The 22,463-nt window shown below is 36.6% G+C and overlaps 2 protein-coding genes across 7 annotated transcripts; both read left to right on the top strand.

Moving 5' to 3' along the window:
* Positions 1-1,269: 1,269 nt before the first annotated feature.
* On the top strand, positions 1,270-6,780 carry LOC118049631 (transcription factor SRM1). Of its 6 annotated transcripts, none has more exons than XM_035059680.2 (4): positions 1,270-1,487; positions 2,545-2,641; positions 2,915-3,310; positions 5,870-6,780. In XM_035059680.2, exons 3-4 carry the CDS (start codon positions 2,925-2,927, stop codon positions 6,372-6,374), a joined length of 891 nt encoding a protein of 296 aa, XP_034915571.1. In that variant the 5' UTR covers positions 1,270-1,487; positions 2,545-2,641; positions 2,915-2,924; the 3' UTR covers positions 6,375-6,780. The 6 variants fall into 6 exon arrangements, with proteins under 6 accessions (XP_034915571.1, XP_034915568.1, XP_034915570.1 ...); XM_035059677.2 differs by having other exon boundaries at positions 2,542-2,641; XM_035059679.2 differs by lacking the exon at positions 2,545-2,641.
* A 9,448-nt stretch (positions 6,781-16,228) lies between these two features.
* LOC118049630 (GEM-like protein 4) lies at positions 16,229-17,549 on the top strand. The gene is made up of 4 exons (XM_035059675.2): positions 16,229-16,580; positions 16,667-16,747; positions 16,848-17,122; positions 17,209-17,549. The coding sequence occupies exons 1-4, from the start codon at positions 16,436-16,438 to the stop codon at positions 17,410-17,412; spliced, it is 705 nt and encodes a 234-aa protein (XP_034915566.1). The 5' UTR covers positions 16,229-16,435; the 3' UTR covers positions 17,413-17,549.
* Positions 17,550-22,463: the final 4,914 nt, after the last annotated feature.

Genomic DNA, 22,463 nt, shown 5'->3' with positions numbered 1-22,463 from the left:
AGTAACTCGGGATATTCATATTAATTTTTTTAAAAAATTTGTTAAGAATGATGCCATTTTTTTTTAGCCTCTAGTTTCTATTTTTGACATATCATGCGACAAATTTTATTGTAGCATACATATTTTGCAATCTTCTCATATCTTATAACCGTATCTCACAAGTGACATTATCTTACTATAGAAGATAACTCAACATTTAAATTGTAAAAATTATATTGTACAATGATTTATATAATTATGTCATTGTATCCGTATTTGTAAAAAATTAATGAAACTTCAATAATTGAATCTCTAGAGTTTGTTAATGAAGAACTTCTTTGTTTTGTAATTTAAAAATATTTTTTAAATTATTTTTATTTTTAAATTATTTTTAAGTGTTTTTTAGATATGATAACATTAAAAATAATTTTTTTAAAATATTATTTTTTAATATATATATATATATTTAAAAATTTAAAAAACATCTATTATCACGTCATCAATTGATTAATGATTGGTGAAGAGCCTTTACAAAAAATAAAAATAATATACCTAATTCATAGACATATAAAATAGGAAATTCACTTATCCGAAAAAACAAAATAGGAATTTCAATATATTAATTAACAAAATTATCCTAAAAAATCATTGATAATCTTGTATTACTGTACTGTTTGGTGTTTTAACAGCAGCAGCATCGTCATCACTCATCAGAAACTGAAAAGAAAGGGAGCACCAACCAGTTTCAAGATCGAACCTTTACTAGATTTTTTCACTCATATCCGTGTAGAAGAAAACACAAAGGTGATCATTCACATGTCTTATAATTATTTAAATTTAAATATAATATCTGTTTTTTCCCTCTACATGGTTATCTTCATATACTGACAATGAATCTTCGGTTTGGTCCATTTTGGATAAAAAGGAAAGAAGAAGAGGGAGAAAAAAAAAGTGAAGAAGATGAAAACAATTTTTTTTTCCCTTCACTTTTTACTCACAAGGGTGTTTTTTTTTTGCTATCTTTTGTCAGATATTAATGGGGTATAGAGGTCTCCAGTGTGTGTCAACTTGGGGGAGCCTTTATCAATCCAAGCTGTCTTTTTATATGTGTAAGCAAGTTGTTATTATTGAAGATGGGACCAGTGACCCGTCCTGTTCATGGATGGACCCTTCCTTACATGATTTTTTCTCTTAGGAGAACCCATCAACATCATTCATAATTTCTATGGTTGCCCTTTGTAAATTTCTTACCTTTACAGGCTATTTTCTTGCCTCATTTTTTGTTTGCTTTCATTGGTTTTTTCTTTTGCTTTATCCGAATTCTGGATACTCCCAATCTTTGTGCTTATTAGCTCTTAATTCTGTTTTATTGAACTTGTGGGTTCTGTCAATAAAGCATTGTAGAAGTTGCCAAGTTATCAGCTTTTGTTAGTTTCAAAGGGAAGTTCAAAAACTCACAGTGACATGGAGAAGGAGGTGGGGGAGAAGGGAGGTTTTGCACTGTAAAGGTTGGTTTTTTTTTACCCGTTTAATTCCCCCCCATAGTTTATTGTTTTTCATACTTGATTAGTACCAGTTTTGAAAGTAAAGTTTTGTGTGTTAGTTGCAATGTCAAAATCTTATGAAACTGAGTTGTAGGTAGTCTTTCATTTTCTGGTGTTTTGTACGGTTACTGAGGTTGGACTGTGAAAAAAGAAGGAATCTGGAGTTAGGTTTTTCCTTTAAGCCATGAAACCAAGAGTTGGAAAACAGAAATCCTTGATTACTGGTTGTTTCACTTTAATGAAAGTTTGTCTTTCCCCAGGAGGGTATTTAATGCTGTAGTTGATTCCGGGGGTATCACTTAAAAGTTTTACTGTTGTTGGTGCTTCATTGATGCAAGCAAACATGATTATCATAGAAAGTCCAAGAGGAGTGATTATGCTGAGGGTTCTGAATTTAGGACAAATTAAGACTTTTTTGATTTTTTTTTTTTTTTTATAGTTTGATTTGAGTTTCTCCTCTCTATCGAGACCCAGATGGATGCAATGGCTTATTTCCTACTTCAAAACTTTCTGCTGTATTCGTTTGCCCTTCCTCCTTTGTTTTGAAAGTTTCTATTTTGGATCGCAATCTTGCAGTTTATATGCGAGTAATTCAACTGTTTAGTTTCATTGGAAAAAACAGAGAGTTAGGAGGTTGGAGCCTATATATACTGTAAAATTTGAGGATAAAAATAGCAGTGTTGTGGAGTGATAAATTATTTGTGGGCCTGTGCTGTTAAAACTGTTGTTGTCAAGTAGGGCACACAGTTAACTTGTTTTTGTTGGAATTAGAAATGGCCTTGTGAATACTCTTATTATTCACTGTAGGCTTCTGAGTTATTATTCTTCTTTGTCTGGTTTCTCCATTGTCTCTTTCATATCTCACTGTCCAGTACCCTAATTACCATTTACCCTTAAATTCACCGTGGCATAATTTCTGTATATTTTTATTTGCTGCTATTTATTGCATCTTTTAATTAGTAATTTTTCAGATATTTCTCATGGTCTAACCATACTTCGATGCCTTTTCATTTATCAGTAGGTCAGTAATTCACAAGAGTCCAAGTTTTTGAATTGAGGAGCAAATCACCATTGAACTCTTCACATACTCCACTGGGGCTGTGTGGTTTTTATTGGAGGTGAACTCTGGTTCATCTTTCTTGGCCTTTTCTGGTGTCTATCTTCTTTCCTCTTCTTGCTTACCTCTATAGCTTAACATATCCTGCTTTCCATAATTATAGTCTACTGTCAATCCGATTGTTAGTGATACCAAATATAGAAATAATTTAGATCCAACCTTCAAGAAAAATCCATGGTTTTGGTGACTGGCTTATAGTCTGGCCTAGATTCTGGAGCAATTTGGTATATATCTTTTCCTCATCTCGTGAGTGATTTGGCTGTTGATAATTCAGAGAAGGCTAGATGTCTGTAGATGAAGGAGGCAGTGGCTCTCTGTGGACTAGAGAACATGACAAGGCATTCGAGAATGCCCTTGCTACTTATCCTGAAGATGCTTCAGATCGGTGGGAGAAAATTGCAGAGGATGTACCTGGTAAAACTATAGAAGAGATTAAACATCACTACGAGCTTCTGGTTGAGGATATTAACCAGATTGAAGCTGGCTGTGTGCCTTTACCTTGTTATAGTTCTTCTTCAGAAGGTTCAACGAGCCATGCTGGTGATGAAGGAACTGGAAAGAAGGGTGGTCACTTAGGACATCATAATAGCGAGTCCAATCATGGTAATAAAGCTTCAAGGTCAGATCAGGAGCGCCGTAAGGGGATTGCTTGGACCGAGGATGAGCACAGGTAAATTATCATTTTATTTATCTTCAAATCAAGGTGTCCTGGTGGTTATTGTTGATAGAGTTGTTGCAAGCTGTGATTTTCCTTTGACTTTGCTCAAATAATTTCAGTATGCATTTTCTGCTGAATGTACCCTAGGGCTAGCTAATCACTGATCAAATCTGTAGGTTTTGGAAATCTTGAGAGGATAGAAAGTGGGTGAATAAGAGGTGATTTCAAAACCATGAGAGAAGTATTTGTTACACTTGCTACCAGAATCTATCACCATTGTGCTTGTTTGGGATCTGAACTGGATTTCCATGACTTTTAGGGTGTACTATCCCTTTCATTCTCTTTTACGCTAGTGTATTCCTGATTGAATTGTGTTCAGCCTCATATTTTGCTTTGGATTATTTGTTTCAAAACAGCTAGTACATAGTCTTACCTACAACAATTGTAGATGCTGGTCTAGGGATTGGGAAAATGAAATGTCCTCAGTTTTGTGGGAGGATGAAATGACTGGTGATTCTTATTCTAAAGCTAAAGATTCGATAAGACTTGTTGCTACCCAATTTTTGACCCATATTTTTGATAAATTTTCAGAAAAATAAAAAATAGCAAAAAAACAAAGAAAAACCCAAAAAATTGAATTGCGTTGCTATAAACCTTGTTATGTAGATTCAGTTGTCAGAGAATAGCTAAGATGACAGGGCTGATTGTCTAGAAAGTTGTTCCAGTAGACGAGCACTTTAATGTTTCAAGCATGTGAATGGAAGCTTGAAACTGATGTATAAAGTAGAATCTTTCATTGGTGCATCATTGCTTGGAATAGGGATCTGGTTTGCTTCTCTGTATTCTCTTCCATTGCAATAATATTAATTTTAAAGAAGAGTGAGAAAATTTTCTTTTGTTCTTTGGTTGATTGAACTACTCCATTAACAGAGATCATGAAAGAATTTCACTTTAAATTTGGAGATTTAGCATGCTATCTCTCTTACATACCCTAGCCTTAATACAACTATTTCTCTTCAAACAAGATGTTTGTCTATCTAAAACATAAAAGCACAATATTCATGTCTCAAGTTTCTTCTTTGCTTACAGTTCAAGGCCTTAGAGTTGGATAAACATTAAACTTGTATCTCATTTGCTTAGGCAACCCTCTGATTTGGCTCCACCTTAGAGTTGGATAAATTCTTATACCATTGATCAGGGGGAGACTATTCAAATGAGATATGAAAACATTCAATATTTCAAGAAGATTTAATACATGTAAACTTGTTTTTCAGCACTAAATTACATCCCAGATTGCGTCCTTAACATCTTTTATATTCCTTTATGCATTTTGGATGTTTTATTTGTTCAAACCCTATGACCTTTAGGCTTTAGCGATGAGGTTGGAAATTCTAAAGATTCATAAAAAATAGTGTGGTTTCAGCCATTGCGCTTCCACATGGCACTAGATGCATTTGGGTAAATTTGTCTTATTCTTCCACGGGGGAAATCAGAAAAAATTTCTGTACACGGGATCAGGGAGGTCTTGTTGCAAATTAATGGAGCTTGGTTGTCAAAGTCATTTCACTTTGTTTCTTCTCTCTCCCGGAAAGATCACAACTGAGAAATCTTTGATCAAGTAACGAAGCCTGTTACCAAGATGATAGGGGATGGTTAAAGCAATGGTCTCATGGCTAGTAGTGGAGCTACCTGTAAGTGTTTTTGGCTTCATTTGATTTGTTCAGTTGGTGGATAGGTTACAGGGATTTTCCTGTATTAGGTCAAAATGTATCTATTGCTGTTTCTGTGGTGTTTGGAAGCTGTTATTAAGCTCTAGCTTCTATTACTGGATTTTCTGGTTTCTTAATCCATTGTCTTGCTAGTTTCCTTCAAATTGCCAATCAAAAGCCTAGATCTATGGATTATTGCAACAGTTCCTTGTTGAAAGTCTTTCCTCTTTGAATAATGAGACTAGTAGAGCATAGATTATGTTGGCTTTATGTTACAGAATAAGGGAGTCTTGTAACAACAATTGGAGAGATTGATTGAAGAATACTGTTGCATAATTTTGCACACATTCAGCAGTCGAAATCCAGTAAGATGATTCCTAGAGGGTTTTAGTGGGATTGCTTTCTTTTTTTTCCACCACCTCTCTCATTCAGGCCATTGAAGCAAAGCTAATTTCAATTGCTCATTTTCATTGTGATTATGGCCTCTATGTGACTGCTATCACAGGTTTGGAAAAAAAATAATTCTAACAACGTGATTCAACCCCCCTCCTCCCAACACAGACAAACACAACAAAAGGCATACTCTCTCACCCAGTATGTTTGCTTTGGGATTTTCCTGCTCGATGCTACACAAATAATTAGCTGAAGATGTGAGTTTGTATTATGTGTTTTTGTTGAGGAGCTATGATTGTATGGTTTTTGGAATTGTAAAACATGAAGGACATGTGCTGTGTTTTCCTAAGTTCTCTTCTGTGGCAATGTGCATATTCTCTTTCAATTAACACACTTAGTAAGAACCTATAAGCATGGCATATTAGATTTTTTCTGGTGGTATTGACTTCTGTAACCTTCTGATGAACAGGTTATTTCTCCTTGGTTTGGACAAATATGGGAAGGGTGACTGGCGAAGTATATCAAGAAACTTTGTGGTGACAAGAACACCTACCCAAGTAGCCAGCCATGCTCAAAAGTATTTTATTCGTCTTAACTCAATGAACAAAGATAGGAGGCGCTCCAGCATTCATGATATCACCAGTGTTGGCAATGGAGATATTGCAACACCTCAAGGACCGATAACTGGTCAAACAAATGGTTCTGCTGTGGCAGGTTCCTCGGGCAAAGCAGCTAAACAACCACCTCCACACCCAGCTGGTCCCCCAGGAGTCGGTATATATGGTCCACCAACTATAGGCCAGCCTATAGGAGGCCCCCTTGTTTCAGCAGTTGGCACCCCAGTGAATCTTTCAGCACCAGCACACATGGCTTATGGTGTTAGAGCTCCAGTACCAGGAGCAATGGTTCCCGGTGCACCGATGAACATGGGTCCTATGACATATCCGATGCCGCCTACAACCACTCATAGGTAAACGAATGTGGCCGGCTTCAAATGTACAAAAGACAGAAGAATTTTCGCATGTGTTCATGTCGGGTTACTGAGTTCTCCATTTTAGCCTGAATAAGGTTCTGCGCTTCTGCTTATTTGCAAGCGAAAGTTGTCTAATGTCATTTTGTTTATTCTGGTGCCACTCAAATAAGCCATAGGGAGAGAAAACTATAGACATCTGTATAGGCAGCAGCTGTGGAAAATATGGCAGCATTTCTGGGATAGGACAACATTTTATTTATCTTTTGTAGTTCTACATTACAAACCTAGACTTGTAGAAGTAGTCAGTTGATGTATTTTTTTTTTCCTTTTCTTTTATGGCCAAAGTTGTAAAGAATCCATTTATATCTCAACTCTTCTCAGTAGCATATGAGGCACATATTTTGCTACACCTTGCAATTAATTTCTTTTTGAGTTTAATTGCTTCTCTGGATCAGTGTAATCAAATCTATGCTCCAGTGGCCGAAGTTCATATGAAACACGGGCATAGCCATGTTTTTTGACCGAGGCCCACTAATGAATGCATACCCAGGCAAACATAAATGATCTAAAGCCAGAATGGTTCTGTTTCTCGTACCTTTTAGATAAACCTTTTTTTTGTACTCTTATCATTTTCTTTAATTAAAAAAAAAAAACCCCATCTGCAGCCAAGTCATAAATGGACCAGCAAATATTTTATATACAATATAAAGCTTTATCTTGTAACATGGTATAATTTATTTGAGAATTTTTTTTTTTAAGAATCTAGAGTCATATATATATATATATTATTATATTACCTCATGTATATATATATATTAAGTGTTAATTATTTATCGAGTTGTTGAATCCACAATGTTATTATTTATTTTTTTTAAGGCTTATAACTTGTTTGTAAATCATTGTTATTGAAGCTTGAGAATCTTTTTTTTTTTTTTTTTTTTGTAATCTGTATATATTTTTTTATCAAATATAAAAAATTATATAAATCAAAAGAGAAATAAAGCTAAACGAGCAAGTCAAAAATATATACAAATACAATCAGAGAAAGAAACACTCCCCTTATACATAGAGAAACAAACCCCTCAAAAACTACAAACAGCCCAAACCAAAAGAACTAGAAACTAATCTCGGAACAGTGGACGAGCCAGCGACACAAGCTAACTCATCAACAAAGACAGAGGAAGCAGTATAATCAGCCAAAAGCACCCAAGCAGCAGCAAGAAGCAACCGGCCAGCAACAACCAAGAGAACAAAGCACGTGAACAAAGAAACCCAACGGGAGCTTGAACAAATGAAAAGCCTGAAAGAAAAACAACATCGGCAACCCTCTCGATCCACAGAGAGGAACAGACAGCAGCTGACCATCCACAACGATCGAGAACACCACCTTGACCCCAGAAAAGGAGGCTCAAAAACAGCAACCAGCAGAGCACAAAGCAAACCAGGAACACCAGAGGCATCCAGCACTGCAACTGGAGAGCAACGTAAACTGTTTCAGCCAACAGGAGGGCTGCCCCAACCACAGCCACCTCCACCAGACCACAGCAGGGCTCACCAGGCTACAGCATAGCCAAACAAACCAAGCAAGCAAAACTGAAGACGAAACATGCATCACAGCAGAAAGAACCAACAGCAAAACCCAAAACACAACCTGCCCAAGCTCTGCATCAAGGGAGGACTACACACCAACTTCAATTCCAAACGCAGGAACAGCGAAGCAAACGACCAAAAGCTAGCAACCAACAGTACCACAATATCAAGACAAATTCACAAGGACCTCCGACAGAAATATAGAGCAACACCAACCACAAAACTAACCGCAAAAATAATCTGTATTTTTTTTTATGTCTAATTAGTGTTCCATTATTATAAATGTGTAATAATTTTATATTAAGATAATCAAATTATATTATGAATTTAGTTTTGTTGTTATTGTTGCGTTGAACTCTGATTGAGTTATTTAGAGGTGAAGTTTGTTTGTGAATTTGAATTTGCATAGGTATAGAATCTTGGAGGAAGACCTTGTTTATGTGCCGGTCATGGATCTGAGAATCGGGTCGTGACAGTTAAGATTTATATTCTTCTTATCATATTAAAAATGTTCTTAACATAGTTCCTTATATAAAAAAATGAATTTTAAAATAATAAAAATATTCTTTTAAAATATTTTAAAGTATGAGATTGTCAAGGTAAATATTCTAATTACTGAGAAAAGAAAAATAGATCCTAAAACTATAAATTATGTATTTGTTGGATATTCTTCTAATAGTACTACTTAAAGATTTTTATTTTTTATTTTTTAATTCTGAACTTTTTTAAATTACAAATAATATAATTATTGAATCATGTATGTAATTTTTTTTAAAAAATATTTTTTCAATAAAAAATAAGTTGTCTAAAAGTTTTTCTACTAAATTAGATATTATTGATAACCAATGCTTTTAATGAAATTATGGAGAGTGAACAAAAATAAAAGTGCAAAATAGTTTGGTGCTAATTTTTTATATTTTCTTTATTTGGAAATGAATCTAATGCCTTGTTTGTTTGCTAGAAAGTAGTTTTTTTTTGGAAAGTGAATTATGGGAAAGTGAATTATTTTTCGATGTTTGGTAGTGTAATGAAAAATAAATTGAAAAATAATTTCCAGTGTTTGGTTATGTCATGGAAGATAAGCTGAAAAATAACTTATTAATGTTTTATTTTTTCTCAAGTTTATTAAAATAATGAGGAACAATCTTACAAATTAAAAATTTGAATGATAATGAAATTGAAAAAAAAATATAATTTCATAAATTATCTCAAATAAAATAAATAATAATAAAAATAATAGAGATCAAATCTAAAAAATAAAAAAAATGAAAGATGAAGAAATTAAAATAATAATAATTAACATTTCATAAATTATTTCAAATAAAATAAGTAACAATCAAAAGAATGAGGACCAAATTTGATAGAGAAAAAATTTCAATAAAAAATGATAAGGGAAAACAAATAACAATTATAAAATAAGGACTAAAGTTAATATAAAAATTAAATTTTAAGATATGAAATTGAAAAATAAATATTCAAAATAAAATATATATAGCAATCAAAAGTTTGAGGACCAAATTTTTATATAATCAGCAAATAATATGATATTTCTAAATTTTTCACAACTTTCGGAATTTGTTTTCCGCCTCAATTTTTCAGGAAAATACTTTCCTGGAAACCAAGCCAAATTTTCTTTTTATTAGAAAGTGTTTTTCGTTGACCAACTTTTCTAATATCAAACAAATACATGAAAGTTTGGAAAATAATTTTCCAGAAAACAAATATAGCTTAAAACATATATAAAGCCATGGTATCTATCTAGTGAAACTCCTTTTTAGAATTAAGCAATCAACTATTTATTTTCTAACAATAAATGCTTTTTGATTGATTTGCCACATAATAGGCCGTAAATGGTTTTTAGAGATAAATTGAGTGTTGATAGATCCATCCTCTTGTCATTTCCCAACTGTTTGATTTCCAGGCAGAGAAGTCTTCTACTCTTTTCCCTTATTAAGGAAGATGCTGGCAATTTGCAGATGTATGAAACTTGCAAGTAATTGCAGCATTAGTGTGAAGGAAATCTGCCAATGATTTACAGCAGTAACCAAGCCTACAATCATGCTTGTGAATTAATACAAATATTCTATCCATAAATACTTTTGATTGTTGTAATCTTTCCTTAATAGAATATGTAATCGTTAGTATATAATTATAGGCTGACCATCAATAAAATTATGTTGAATTACATTGTAAACTTCTAAGCATTCTAATACTCTTTATGGTATCAGAGCATCATCTCTCCAACGAGAATTTCATCCCCATGTCTTCCACAAATCAGCCTACCTCCTCCCCTGAACTTTCTCTTGTTGTTTTCAACATCACCACTCAAATCAATGAGAAACTCACACCCTCATCCTTTCCTCAATGGCGAGCACAGTTTGAGACTGTTCTCATCGATTATGATCTCCTGGACTATGTTAATAGAGAATCCCAGTGCCCTCTCTCAGAAGGTACTCCACAGTCTACAACAAAAAAAAAAAGGTGGGTAAGGCAAGACAAGCTAATTTGCAGCGCCATCCTTGCATCCACTTCACCCTCCATCACGCCTCTTATTGCCACAACCAAAACCTCACACGAGGCATGGAAAAAATTATCAACATTGTATGCAAGTAAATCGTGTACAAGGGCAATGCAACTTAAGGAAGAACTAACCTTGATCTAGCGTGGAAATCAATTGATTTCAGAGTATCTTCATATGGTCAAAAGCTTGGCTGATGAAATTGCACTTATTAATCACCCCATCTCTGATGATGACTTAACCCTTTATGTCCTCTATGGGTTAGGTCCAAAATTTTATGAGATTGCTACTCCTATTATAGAACGAGAAAAATATCTTGCCTTTGAAGAACTCCATGATATGCTTGTTGGGCATGAGAGTTACTTGAGGAGGATGGAGGCTGCTACACAGCAGCTCGTGGCTGCTGCAAACTTTACTAGCCACCACTTTGCCAACAAGGAAATCGCCTCCTCTGTATCTCAGCAAAATAGAGGAAGCAACAGAGGAAATGGTTTTTTTCGCCAACCAGGACAAAATCGCCCCTCAAATGGCTCATTTAGAGACTGCTAGCGCAACAATAATAATTTGAGCCGCCCTAATCCAAATTGGCGCTTCTAGCCAAAATGTCAATATTGTGACTAATTGGGTCACACAGCCAAGATCTGCCCGAAACTTCAATCCTCTACAATGACTGTTAATTGTGCTGGATCCTCAGATACTCAAGATAATAAATGGTTAATTGATTCTGCAGCCTCTCATAACATCACGGGTGATCTCCAAAACCTATCTATTTACTTTGAATATGACAACATTAATGAGGTTCTTCTTGGTGATGGTACAGGTTTGACAGTTACACACATTGGTTCCTTAGCTTTACCCATACTTACCAAAACTTTTCATTTACATGATACCTTATGTGTTCCTCATATTCACAAGAATCTCATTTCAGTTCATCACTTCACTAAACATAATAATGTTTTTCTTGAACTTCACCCATTTTTTTTTCTTTTGAAGGACAAAACCACGAGGGTAATACTTCTAAGATGTGCGTGTGAGAATGGCGTATACATGTTTCCAAACTCCTTGATGGCTTCTCCCACTCCAAAAAAAGTTGCTTATGTGCTTGAACAAACTTCACTTAATGGTGGCACAAACATCTTGGACACCCTTCAATTAAAATTGTTCAGCATCTTGTCAATCAATATTATCCCTTCCTGTTTCAATAAAAAAAATTTCATCTTTATGTACTTCTTGTTCCACAAATAAAGCGTATAAACAACCTTTTGGTTTAACAAGTTTTCAAAGTCACTCTTCACTTGACATTGTATAAACTGATGTTTGGGGTCTTGCTCACATTACTAGGATTTATGGTGCAAGATATTATCTTCTTTTTATGGACCATTATATCAAATATATGTGGTTCTATCCAATGTCTGCAAAATCTCAGGTATCTAGCATCTTTCCCCAATTCAAAATGCTGGTGGAAAAAAGATTTCAATCCACCATCAAAGCTTTGTACTTCGATAATGGTGGCAAATTTCTAAAGTTAAAACCTTACTTGTCCAATCATGGTATAAGTCATTACACTACTGCTCCCCACACTCCCCAACAAAATGGTGTTACTGAAAGATGTCATCGCCATCTTGTCGAAACAGGTCTCACCTTGCTTCATGATGCCTCCTTACCTCTCTCTTATTGGCCTCATGCATTTCAAACTGCTGCTTATCTCATAAATCGTCAACCCACTCCTCTCCTTCAAAATAAGTCCCCATTTGAAGTTCTTTTCATCAACAACCAAATTATCTCATATTATAGAAATTTGGATGTTTATGCTACCTTTTCACTAAGCCATACAACACCCATAAGTTACAGCCTAAGTCCACTCCTTGTGTTTTTATAGGATACTCACCAACCCAAAATGCTTACAAATGCATTGATCCCTTAACTGTTCAAATTTATGTGTCCAAACATGTACTGTTTGATGAAACTCAAAGTCTAGTTTCAAAAATCAACCCACTCGGACATTTATCATCCACCTGCCCGCCCAACCATACCCATCAGTTTCTCAAACCAATTCCATGTCCTATAATCCCTTCCCCTGCTCCTCTCGTTCCTGCGACATCTTCGCCGATCTCCACTCCACCATTGGAATCATTAATGAGTTTGAGTCAATTGATAATCTGCATCATGAGCATCTCCATTCTAATTCACATGCTTTCCCTGCATCCATTTTCCCCTTGCCATGTTCAACACCAATTGACACTATTCCAACTCGTAATCACTCCATGACCACTCGATCGATGAATAATATTTTCAAACCTAAACAATTAAACACTGTGTCCAAGCATTCCCTTCCGCCTTCCCTGGACCAACTTGTGTGAGCCAAGCCGTATCTCATCCCAAATGGCATGCAACTATGTTTAGTGAGTTAACAGCCCTTATGAGTTATGGTACATGGGATTTAATTCCTCCTCCCCAAAACTAGAAGCCCATAGGTTGTAAGTGGGTTTTTCGAATCAAGCGAAAGGCAGATGGCTCGGTTGATAAATTCAAAGCCCGGCTTGTTGCAAAGGGTTATAATCAGCGTCCTGGAGTTGATTATAAAAAAACCTTTAGCCCGGTTGTTAAACCAGCAACCATTAGAATTGTGTTGAACATTGCTGTTATGAATGGGTGGTTTTTGAGATAAATGGATGTCAATAATGCTTTCTTACATGGCATGTTGTCTGAAACTGTTTATATGTTGCCAGCCTCCGGGTTTCAAAGATTTATCCAAACCTGATTATGTATACAGATTAAAGAAAGCCATCTATGGTCTCAAACAAGCTCCTAGGGTGTGGTATTCAGCTTTGCAAATAACCTGATTATGTATGCAGATCTTCACTTTTGCAAATTGGTTTCCAGAATTCTACAACTGATTCCTCACTGTTTATCTATTGTCATAACTCCTTTATTTGTTATGTGCTTGTTTATGTTGACGATTTGGTGATTACAGGTAGTGATACTCAATTCGTAGGACATGTTGTTACTGCTCTTGGTACTCGATTTTCCTTGAAGGATATGGGCTTACTTCACTACTTCTTGGGAGTTGAAGTCATTCCCACATATGCAGGTTTATTTCTCTCCCCACACCAATACATCCGGGACATCTTGGAGACTCAAAACATGGTTGGTGCTAAGGACATTTCCACCCCTCTATCCACTACTCAATCTCTTCATCTACTAGATGGAACAACATCAGTGGATAGCACTAAGTATAGGCGTATTATTAGCAGCCTGCAATACCTCTCCTTAACTCATCCGGACATTTGTTTTGTAGTCAATAAGCTTTCTCAATTTATGCACAAGCCCACGTTCACTCATTGGACTGCCACCAAGAGGCTTCTTTGCTATCTCAAGCGAATAATTTTTCATGGTATTCATATCGGGAAAGCTGTTGCACTGTGTTTAACAACTTATAGTGATGCTGACTAGGCTGACAACATTGATGATCGCACGTCCACATCGGCTTACATTGCGTTTCTTGGCTGCAATCCTATCTCCTGGAGTTCAAAAAAACAGAAGGTTGTTGCTTGATCCTCTACGAAAGCTGAATATCGCACACTTGCTAATGGCGCTTCAGAAACACTATGGCTTCTTGCATTTTTTCATGAACTTGGATTTCCCTTGACAATGCCACCTTCTCTATTGTGTGATAATCTTGGCGCAACTCACTTTAGTTTCAATCCGGTTCACCACTCAAGAATGAAGCATATCTAAATTGATCTTCATTTTGTGCGTGATCAAGTTCAGAAGGGTATTCTTCATGTGCGCCACGTCCACACTCAAGACCAACTTGCAGATTTATTAACCAAGCCACTGTTTCAAACAAGAAATAAATTATTACGAGTCAAAATTGGACTTGCCAATGGAAGTTTAATTTTGCAGAGGCATATTAAGGAAGATGCTGGCAATTTACAAATGCATGAAATATGCAAGTAATTGCAGCATAAGTGTGAAGGAAATCTGCCAATGATTTACTGCAGTAACCAAGCCTACAATCATGCTTGTAAATTAATACAAATATTTTATCCATAAATACTTTTGATTGCTGTAATATGTTGGAAAAACTGATATATAAAGAACAAATTATTGTTGATGAACTAATAAAAAGAACAAAGAACAAAGAACAAAGAACAAAGAACAAAGAACAAAGTCTAAAGTCTTTACAGTCGAAAGAATAAGGAGCAGAAAATGTCTCAGTTGGTTACTGCCATCCCCAGTGTTTTATTTATAGAAGGAAACAAACATTACAGAAAAATGAAACACTAAAGAAATGTACTAACTATGTTCTTCTTTATTAAAGGAGTTGTATAACAAGCTAGTCTAATCTTAGATAAGCTTAAACAAATGAATTGAAAGAAACATCCTAATCTAGATAATGCTATCAGCTAACAAATAGATAGCTATCAGCTAATAGATAAATAGCAATGTAGTAGATTACTACTAAGTAATCCTGTTCCAGATTTGGTACCAAACTTCAACATAATCTTTCCTTAATAGAATATGTAATCTTCAATATATAATTATAGGCTGAGCATCAATAAAATTATGTTGAAAATTACTTTGTAAACTTCTAAGTATTCTAATACTCTTTATCCCTCTCTTCTTTCTTGCTGTAGTCAGCTTGGTGCTACGCTTGAAAGAAGACATTTTTTTAAGTTAAATACTTCCATTGACAAAGTGAGAAAAGAAGAAGCTGGTGTGGATATGATATGGCAGTTGCCTTTCCTCAAACGCGAAGGCAATACCTATAAAGGCTAAACTCAAAAGTGTCCCTTGTATTTGCCCCTCGGTGGCTCTTTATTAGCAAGACTTCACAGTCAAAGAAATACATTATCCACTCACTAACACCTCAGCATTCAAGAACAGAGGTAGGTAAGAAGAACAAGCTAGAGAGGAGTCTTATTCCATTTGATCAATTCGCTTTTCCTTTGCTGGTTTTTTAGGGTTTTTCTTATCCTTGCAAGTCATCAACTTCCACGATCAAAGAAAAAGTGGCAGCCCATCTTGGTCGTCTGATGTTGCAATTGACAAGCTATCCAACAGCTTTTAAGATTGTAATGACCACCTTACAATTTGGTTGATCCAAGACAAATGACATGTCTTTTTAGTTATAATAAAAAAGAGAGGGATGGCATCAGAAAGCTATAATTCCAGCTCAAAAAGCTTCATTGGCATACCCACACACAGTCAGCATATTGAAGGAAAGAAGCCATATGGTGCTTGTCGGGATTTGTGACTAAGAAATGTCCCAACTAATCAGGAGAATTTTCTTTATTTCCTTTGTCCCACTTGAAAAAGATGAAAGATTTTCCATATATTTCAAAGGAATATATTCTGTGGAAGCAAACTATGCAAAACAGGAAGAGACCTTTCACCTCTAAGAAACCAGTTTAGTCATGAATTTAATTTACGTGTTCTGTGAATAGTTCTTTCATTTTTAATGATACTGTAACAGAATGATCCCATTCCTAGTTTATTGTAGAAGAAAACGCCTTGATCCATGATATATTTGAAAAATGGATTTCAGGAAATTTAAAATTTGACAGTCAAAAATATATTGTTATAGTTACTCAAGAGAAAATCAAAATTAGGACCCCACGATATCTTTTCTTAAAGCAACCGAACATGCCATCATTTCTCCATCTTCCCTTAATATATATATATATATATATATATATATATATTAATGAGTCCATTTGAATGCCATAGTCCTTGTCGATGAGCCATAGCTGAGTCATGCAACCAAAAAGTTAAGAGGTTCACCAACTATCGACACCTCTTTATATAGACTTGCGGAATGCTAGATTTGATCAATCTAAGCATCCTCTACATATCTCACAGCAAAACACACAAGTCTGCAGAAGTTTGCAGCTGCACTGAAAAGACAGTTCGAGTCATTAAGTCCAGAAGTTTGCAACTGCGCATAAATTATGAAGACTTCACAGAAACAAGTTATTGGAATTCCAATCAGAACAGCATCATATGCAGTTGAGAAGATGCCGAGACTGTTACTTGAAAATGCTGAGCATCGCTATATTCCATCTCCTGCAAATAAAGCTCTCGCCTGTAAGCAAGGTATATCATTCTTTTCCTCCTTTCCCCTCTTTCTCAACCATAAATGACGTAAGGTTGTTTTACTAACCAGCTAGTCTTATTTGCAGATAAAATAGATTCGATGCTTAAAAGGATGAACAAGCAAGGGAAAAAAGCTGACAAATTTGCTCATGGAATCCGAGAGCATAGTAAGTTATTCAAATTTTGATTTGTGATTAAGAAACGCCAAATTTCTTCTCAATCAACGCTGGAAGGATGCTAAATTCATCTCAATTTTTGTAACTGCAGTGAGGTTGGGGACCAAGATCACTGAAACTCTTGTAGGGAAGCTGAGCTTGGGGGCTAGGATACTTCAAGTAGGAGGGGTGAAGAAAGTTTTTAGGCAGTTATTTAGTGTTAGTGAAGGAGAAAGATTGTTGAGAGTTTGTCAATGTTATTTGTCAACCACAGCTGGTCCTATTGCAGGCCTCCTCTTTATCTCTACTGAAAAGCTTGCCTTCTGCAGTGAGAGATCTATTAAGATGTCTTCTCCAGAAGGAAAATTGGTCAGAATTCATTATAAGGTAACAAACAAAATAACATGACGTCTCTCTCTCCTTCCCCTCCCTCTCTGGCATCTCTGATCTCTAAATAATATCAATTTATGCAGGTAGTTGTCCCATTAAGAAAGATAAAGACAGCCAACCAGAGTGAGAATGCGAAGAAGCCATCAGAGAAGTACATAGAAATAGTTACTGTAGATGATTTTGATTTCTGGTTTATGGGTTTCTTCAGCTACCAGAAAGCTTTCAAGTCTCTTCAGCAGGCAGTAACTCAAGCTCAGATGAATACAAGTCATTCAACTCTGATGTAAACATAAGTTTTTCCCTCTTTTCTTTCATCAAATGTAAATTAATGACTTGAAGAGGGGTCAACATCACCAGTTGATCAAAGTACCTGTAGCTAGAAAGCTCCTATAAATATGAGAATTAATGGTTAATGATTTTTCAACTTTCTGGCTTTAAACATTACACATGGTCATTGGCCAAATGACAACACGTCTACCAAGCTAGTCCTCATATGGTGATTAGTCACAATTAATGCTCTCTGATGTGTAATATGCACCATCAGCTTAGCCCTGCAACTCTGTACATCAGTTGATACTTGACTGGTGCAAGCTTCTTCTTTTTTCCTTTTTGTGGATTCACTGGTAGAGCATTACATGGAAGGAAGATCCTTTACTAAACAATCAAGTTTAGTGACATCTTCAGTGAACTTATCCTGCTATCTGAGGTTGAAATTATTTTCCAGTAACAACTTTTGGCAGCTGGGTTACTTTGGTGACGCAGCGTGATATGGAAAAAAAACTGTTTTGGATCAGACCAAGTAGTCAAGATTGCATCTACTCCTAAGCTGTTTGACAAGTTCAGAAGAACTGGTTAAGAGTGTGTTTGTCACCTCAACGAAGACCTAATTAAGTGGTCCATTGGATCCTCAAGTTGTAATATCTATTGACTCCATAAGAAATATATTTGAAGGGCTATAATGCCCTTAGGCCATAACTGTGGATCATTAGACGACAAGTCCTCCTACGATGACATTCCAGCAGGATTAAGCAACTTTGCTGGAATTGGTTTCTCAAGCCATTAATTAGTCCTAGATCCACAAAGTGCCTGTCTGGTATAGTATGCAAGGCAATGAAAAAGCAGGGTTTTTTTTGGTAATAAAAATGGGTATGAAGATGGGTTGACCCTATACCCGGCAGGGAACATTGCGCACAGAACCCCACACACATCTGGAGAGACCTCACCGCACCCATGTCGGGCCGCAGCTAAGGGTACCTCCGCGAGCAAGGCTGTGGGACGTAGATAAACCACCACCTCACCAAAGACCAGTGAAAATGACTCGAACCCAAGACCACGTCGAGGATGAACGAGCACCTTAACCACCTAAACCCACCTTCGGGGGTATGCAAAAGCAGGTTGAGTACTGTAGTCCTAAATGAATCCTTAATCTTGAGGTTAAGTTGGTACTACCACGTGAGCCAAAGGACAAAATGGTTCCGATATCTTTTATGGTCGTTTCCACGATCAAGAGCAGACCATGACACCTTGTCATTCTTTTCACATGGTAGGCATAAACACTACTGGCATTGTAATCTCTTAGAAACTCCAACATTAGGACCCACACATTCCATCATGGCTGCAAATCATTATAAATCTGCAAACTACAGAAGCTCCTAAGAGAAGATCCAAGAAAGTGGAAGCGGACAATCCAGGAAATAAATCAGATGGAATCTTGCATAAGCAGCTAGGCAACGCCCATGATACACAACATTGCTTCAAAAATCATTTTGTTGACAAACATTATTTGATTTTCCCAGCACAAGAGATAATTTAAGGTATGACCATGACTGTTATCAACTATTAATTTAAACTAAACAAACCAACTGATTCATGTCCTACATTGAGTAACTTCCACCGAGTCCACCCAAGCTTGAGTTTTATATCATGACAAACTAATTTAAACTTCCAAACCCTCAACCTTCAGTTCAGTTCATCTTAAAAGCAAAGCAAAAACAAATGAAAAACGCTGAACTTCATAGTTGCAGTCATTTCAAAAGCAAAGAGATCTCCAATATTTAGCATCAGGATAGAGAGGATTGTGGGATCGACAAATACAGAATCTTATAATCATATCAGAATCCATAATTCTGGAGATTAGGAAACATCTTACAACAGCCATCTTAAACAGCCAGAAGAAGGGAACAAGAGGATAAGGACACACTTAAAATCGAAGAAACAGTGTGCATGCATGATATACATAATCATTCTGGCGAAGATCGTATGAGAGTCTTCATTCTTGTATCCTAACTAAACTGTGTATGAGAGCATTCATTATATAGGAGTTATTGCAGAATGAATATCCACAGAATTCCAAATTGTTGAAATCGAGGATCTCATAGTAGAACATCTGGCTCATTTAGACTTCCTGTGTAATTCACTTTACAGTAATCAGGGAACTGCAATCCAGCTTCATCACAACCTGACTTGGTAATGTACGGACAGGACCTTACATCAAGGTGTTCCAAAGTTTCATTTATCCAAAAGCATGCCTATCCCAGTCACTGATCTTTGGACAATTATTGATCTTCAAAACCTTCAGCCTCTTTCCAGTTCCCACAGTCCCCTAGCCCATGAAAGGCGGCATCTGTAACCTCCTCACAGCACCCAATGCCAAGAGTCTCCAGGTTTCAGCACTCAGTGTCGCATGTCAAAATCCGCGCGGCATCGGCTGATGATTTTTTCTCGTTATGCGTTTGCTTGAATCGGTTCGTCGGAGTCGCTACCTAATAATTTATTGAAGGCTACTAGGAAACCGGATGTACTGGTCTTGTCAGAGATTCCCGGGTAAGGGACTCATTGTGGTTAGGGAAGGTATTAGCACCCCCAACACATCCTACCTGAGATAGGCTGCTTCACGAATTTGATGTGTTAAAAAAGTTTTAATAATTGTCTTTTCATCGGATATTAAAAATACAACTTATGTATAAGTTAATAATTCTTGACCGTGATCCAATCAAAATATTAAATCCTTCTTTAATCCTTGCAATTTTATCATAAAAATATATATATAAAAAATAAAAAAAATACAAACACACACATTCACTTTTACTATATTTTCGTTTCTTTTTCTTTTCTTTTTCCTTTTTTTTTTTCTTCCATATTTACAAAATACAAATTACAAAAACTAAAAACTAAAAAAATATTACATTAAACCATTAGGAAATTACAAAAATGACCCAAAACAACCCAGAACAGTGTTAGGCCGACTTCAGGAGCTGCCGAAACAGTGGTGGCGCGTTGCTCCACGCGCTACCGCTGATGAAGGTGGTAGAAACCGGTGGATCGGGACCCTCTTCCTCTTCTCTGTCTCCCTGCGCCAGCGGTGACCTGCAACAACAACAAAAACACAACAACCAATTGATTTTAGCTTTGTTCTTTGTTTTTGTTTTGCAGATCTGCTTCTCTCTTCATAGCTCGGTTTCTCTTCGTTTCCCCTTGTTCTCTGTCTCAAACGGGCGACAATGTGACCATAGGGCTGCTGGTCTTTGGGTTTTGTCCGATCTGCAACTGTCGGTGGCCGGTGAATCTGTGGACGGCGCTGCTATGGATGACGGTGTGGACGGCGCTGATGAGTGCGAGGGGGGGCTGTCTTGTGTGGGCAGAAACTGCCACTACTGAGGTCGGTTGAAGGAGAAAAGGCTGGGTCTGTCGAATGTGGGCAGAAACTGCCTCTGTTGGAGGTTTGGGTGAGGGAAATCAGAGAGCTTGAGAGAGGGGGCTCTCGGGTGCAGTGGAAAAAGGATGGGGGAAAAACAGCCGATTTTGGTTTGTTTTTTAATCTTCTTTAATGCTGAGAGGAAGATCAATAAACGACGGGGTAGGGGCTTTGCTTTGGCTTCTCTAGTTTCAGCTGGAGAAGGGATCGGGTGCTTAGGTGAGAGTTGAGAGGACGGCTGAAAGGGAAGGAGAGGAATAAACTGGCCCTGGTTTCTGAAGGATGAGTGGCCGAAGGGGAAGAAGGGGAGGATCTGAAATGGCATGGGGGAAAAGGGGAAAATCTCAGGTGGCCGGGGGGAAGGAGGCTTAAGTCCGGCTGGTTTGGGTCCGAAAAATATGAAACCAGGGAGGGTGGCGGCTGTTTGGTTAGATAGGTTTAGGGTTAGGTTGTTTGCTCCTTTTTTTCCCCCTTCAAAATTGCCCCCCTTTAAGTGTGTTGAAGGACTAGTATTTATAGGCAAAAATGTTGATAGGTTTCCAAACTTGGTCTCTCAACTTCTTTCTTTTTGTAAATTTGATTTTTCTTAATTTTTTTGAATTTTTTGAAAATTTATCAAAACAGGGGTAAAAAATTGGGTGGCAACAGATGCCCCCTTTTTACAATGCTTACGAAGCAAAACTCCTCAATGTTTTGCATAGTAAGCTTTGTAAAGAAAACTTGTCTTCTTATCTTAATTTTTTTGGATTTTTTGAAAATTTATCAAAACATGGGTAAAAAATTGGGTGGCAACAGATGCCCCCTCTTTATAATGCTTATGAAGCAAAACTCCTCAATGTTTTGCATAGTAAGCTTTGTAAAGAAAACTTGTCTTCTTATCTTAACTTGTTTAATACCCACTCATCTAATGACATTACTCTTTTTTTTTTCTCTTGTCTTTCTTTCTTTTTTTTTTTTTTTCTTTTTTTTTTTTTTTTTCTATTAATCTGAGATCCCATCTGGCAACCTCTTTTACCAAAACCAAAGATATGTGTAGCTCGGTCAACCTGAAATCCCATATGGAGATTCCCTTTAACCAAAGCTATATGAGATCTCATCTGGCGATCTCATTCAACTGGAACTAAAAACTGTGTGTAACTCGGTCAATCTGAAATCCCATCTGGCGATTCCCTTTAACCAAAGCCACCTGAGATCCCATCTGGCGACCCTATTCAACTGAAACTAAAAAATATGTATAGCTCGGTCAACCTGAAATCCCATCTGGCGATTCCTTTTAACCAAAGCCACCAGAGGTCCCATCTGGCGACCTCATCAACTGGAACTAAGAATTGCGTGTAGCTCGGTCAACTTGAAATCCCATCTGGCGATTCCCTTTAACCAAAGCCACCTGAGATCCCATCTGGTGACCTCATCAACTAGAACTAAAAACTGTGTGTAGCTTGGTCAACCTGAAATCCTGGCGATTTCCTTTAACCAAGCTACATGAGATCCCATCTGGCGACCTTATTAAACCAAAAACAAAAAAATATGTGTAACTCAGTTAACCTGAAATCCCATCTGGTGATTCCCTTTAACCAAAGTTACATGAGATCCCATATGGCGACCTCATTAAACAAAAACCAAAAAAATATGTAAAAAGTGGTC

Source organism: Populus alba, chromosome 7 (genome assembly GCF_005239225.2).
Source record: "Populus alba chromosome 7, ASM523922v2, whole genome shotgun sequence".
Lineage (NCBI taxonomy): Eukaryota > Viridiplantae > Streptophyta > Magnoliopsida > Malpighiales > Salicaceae > Populus > Populus alba.
The sequence above is the reverse complement of the archived record's forward strand: the minus strand, read 5'-3'. Positions and strand labels throughout refer to the sequence as shown.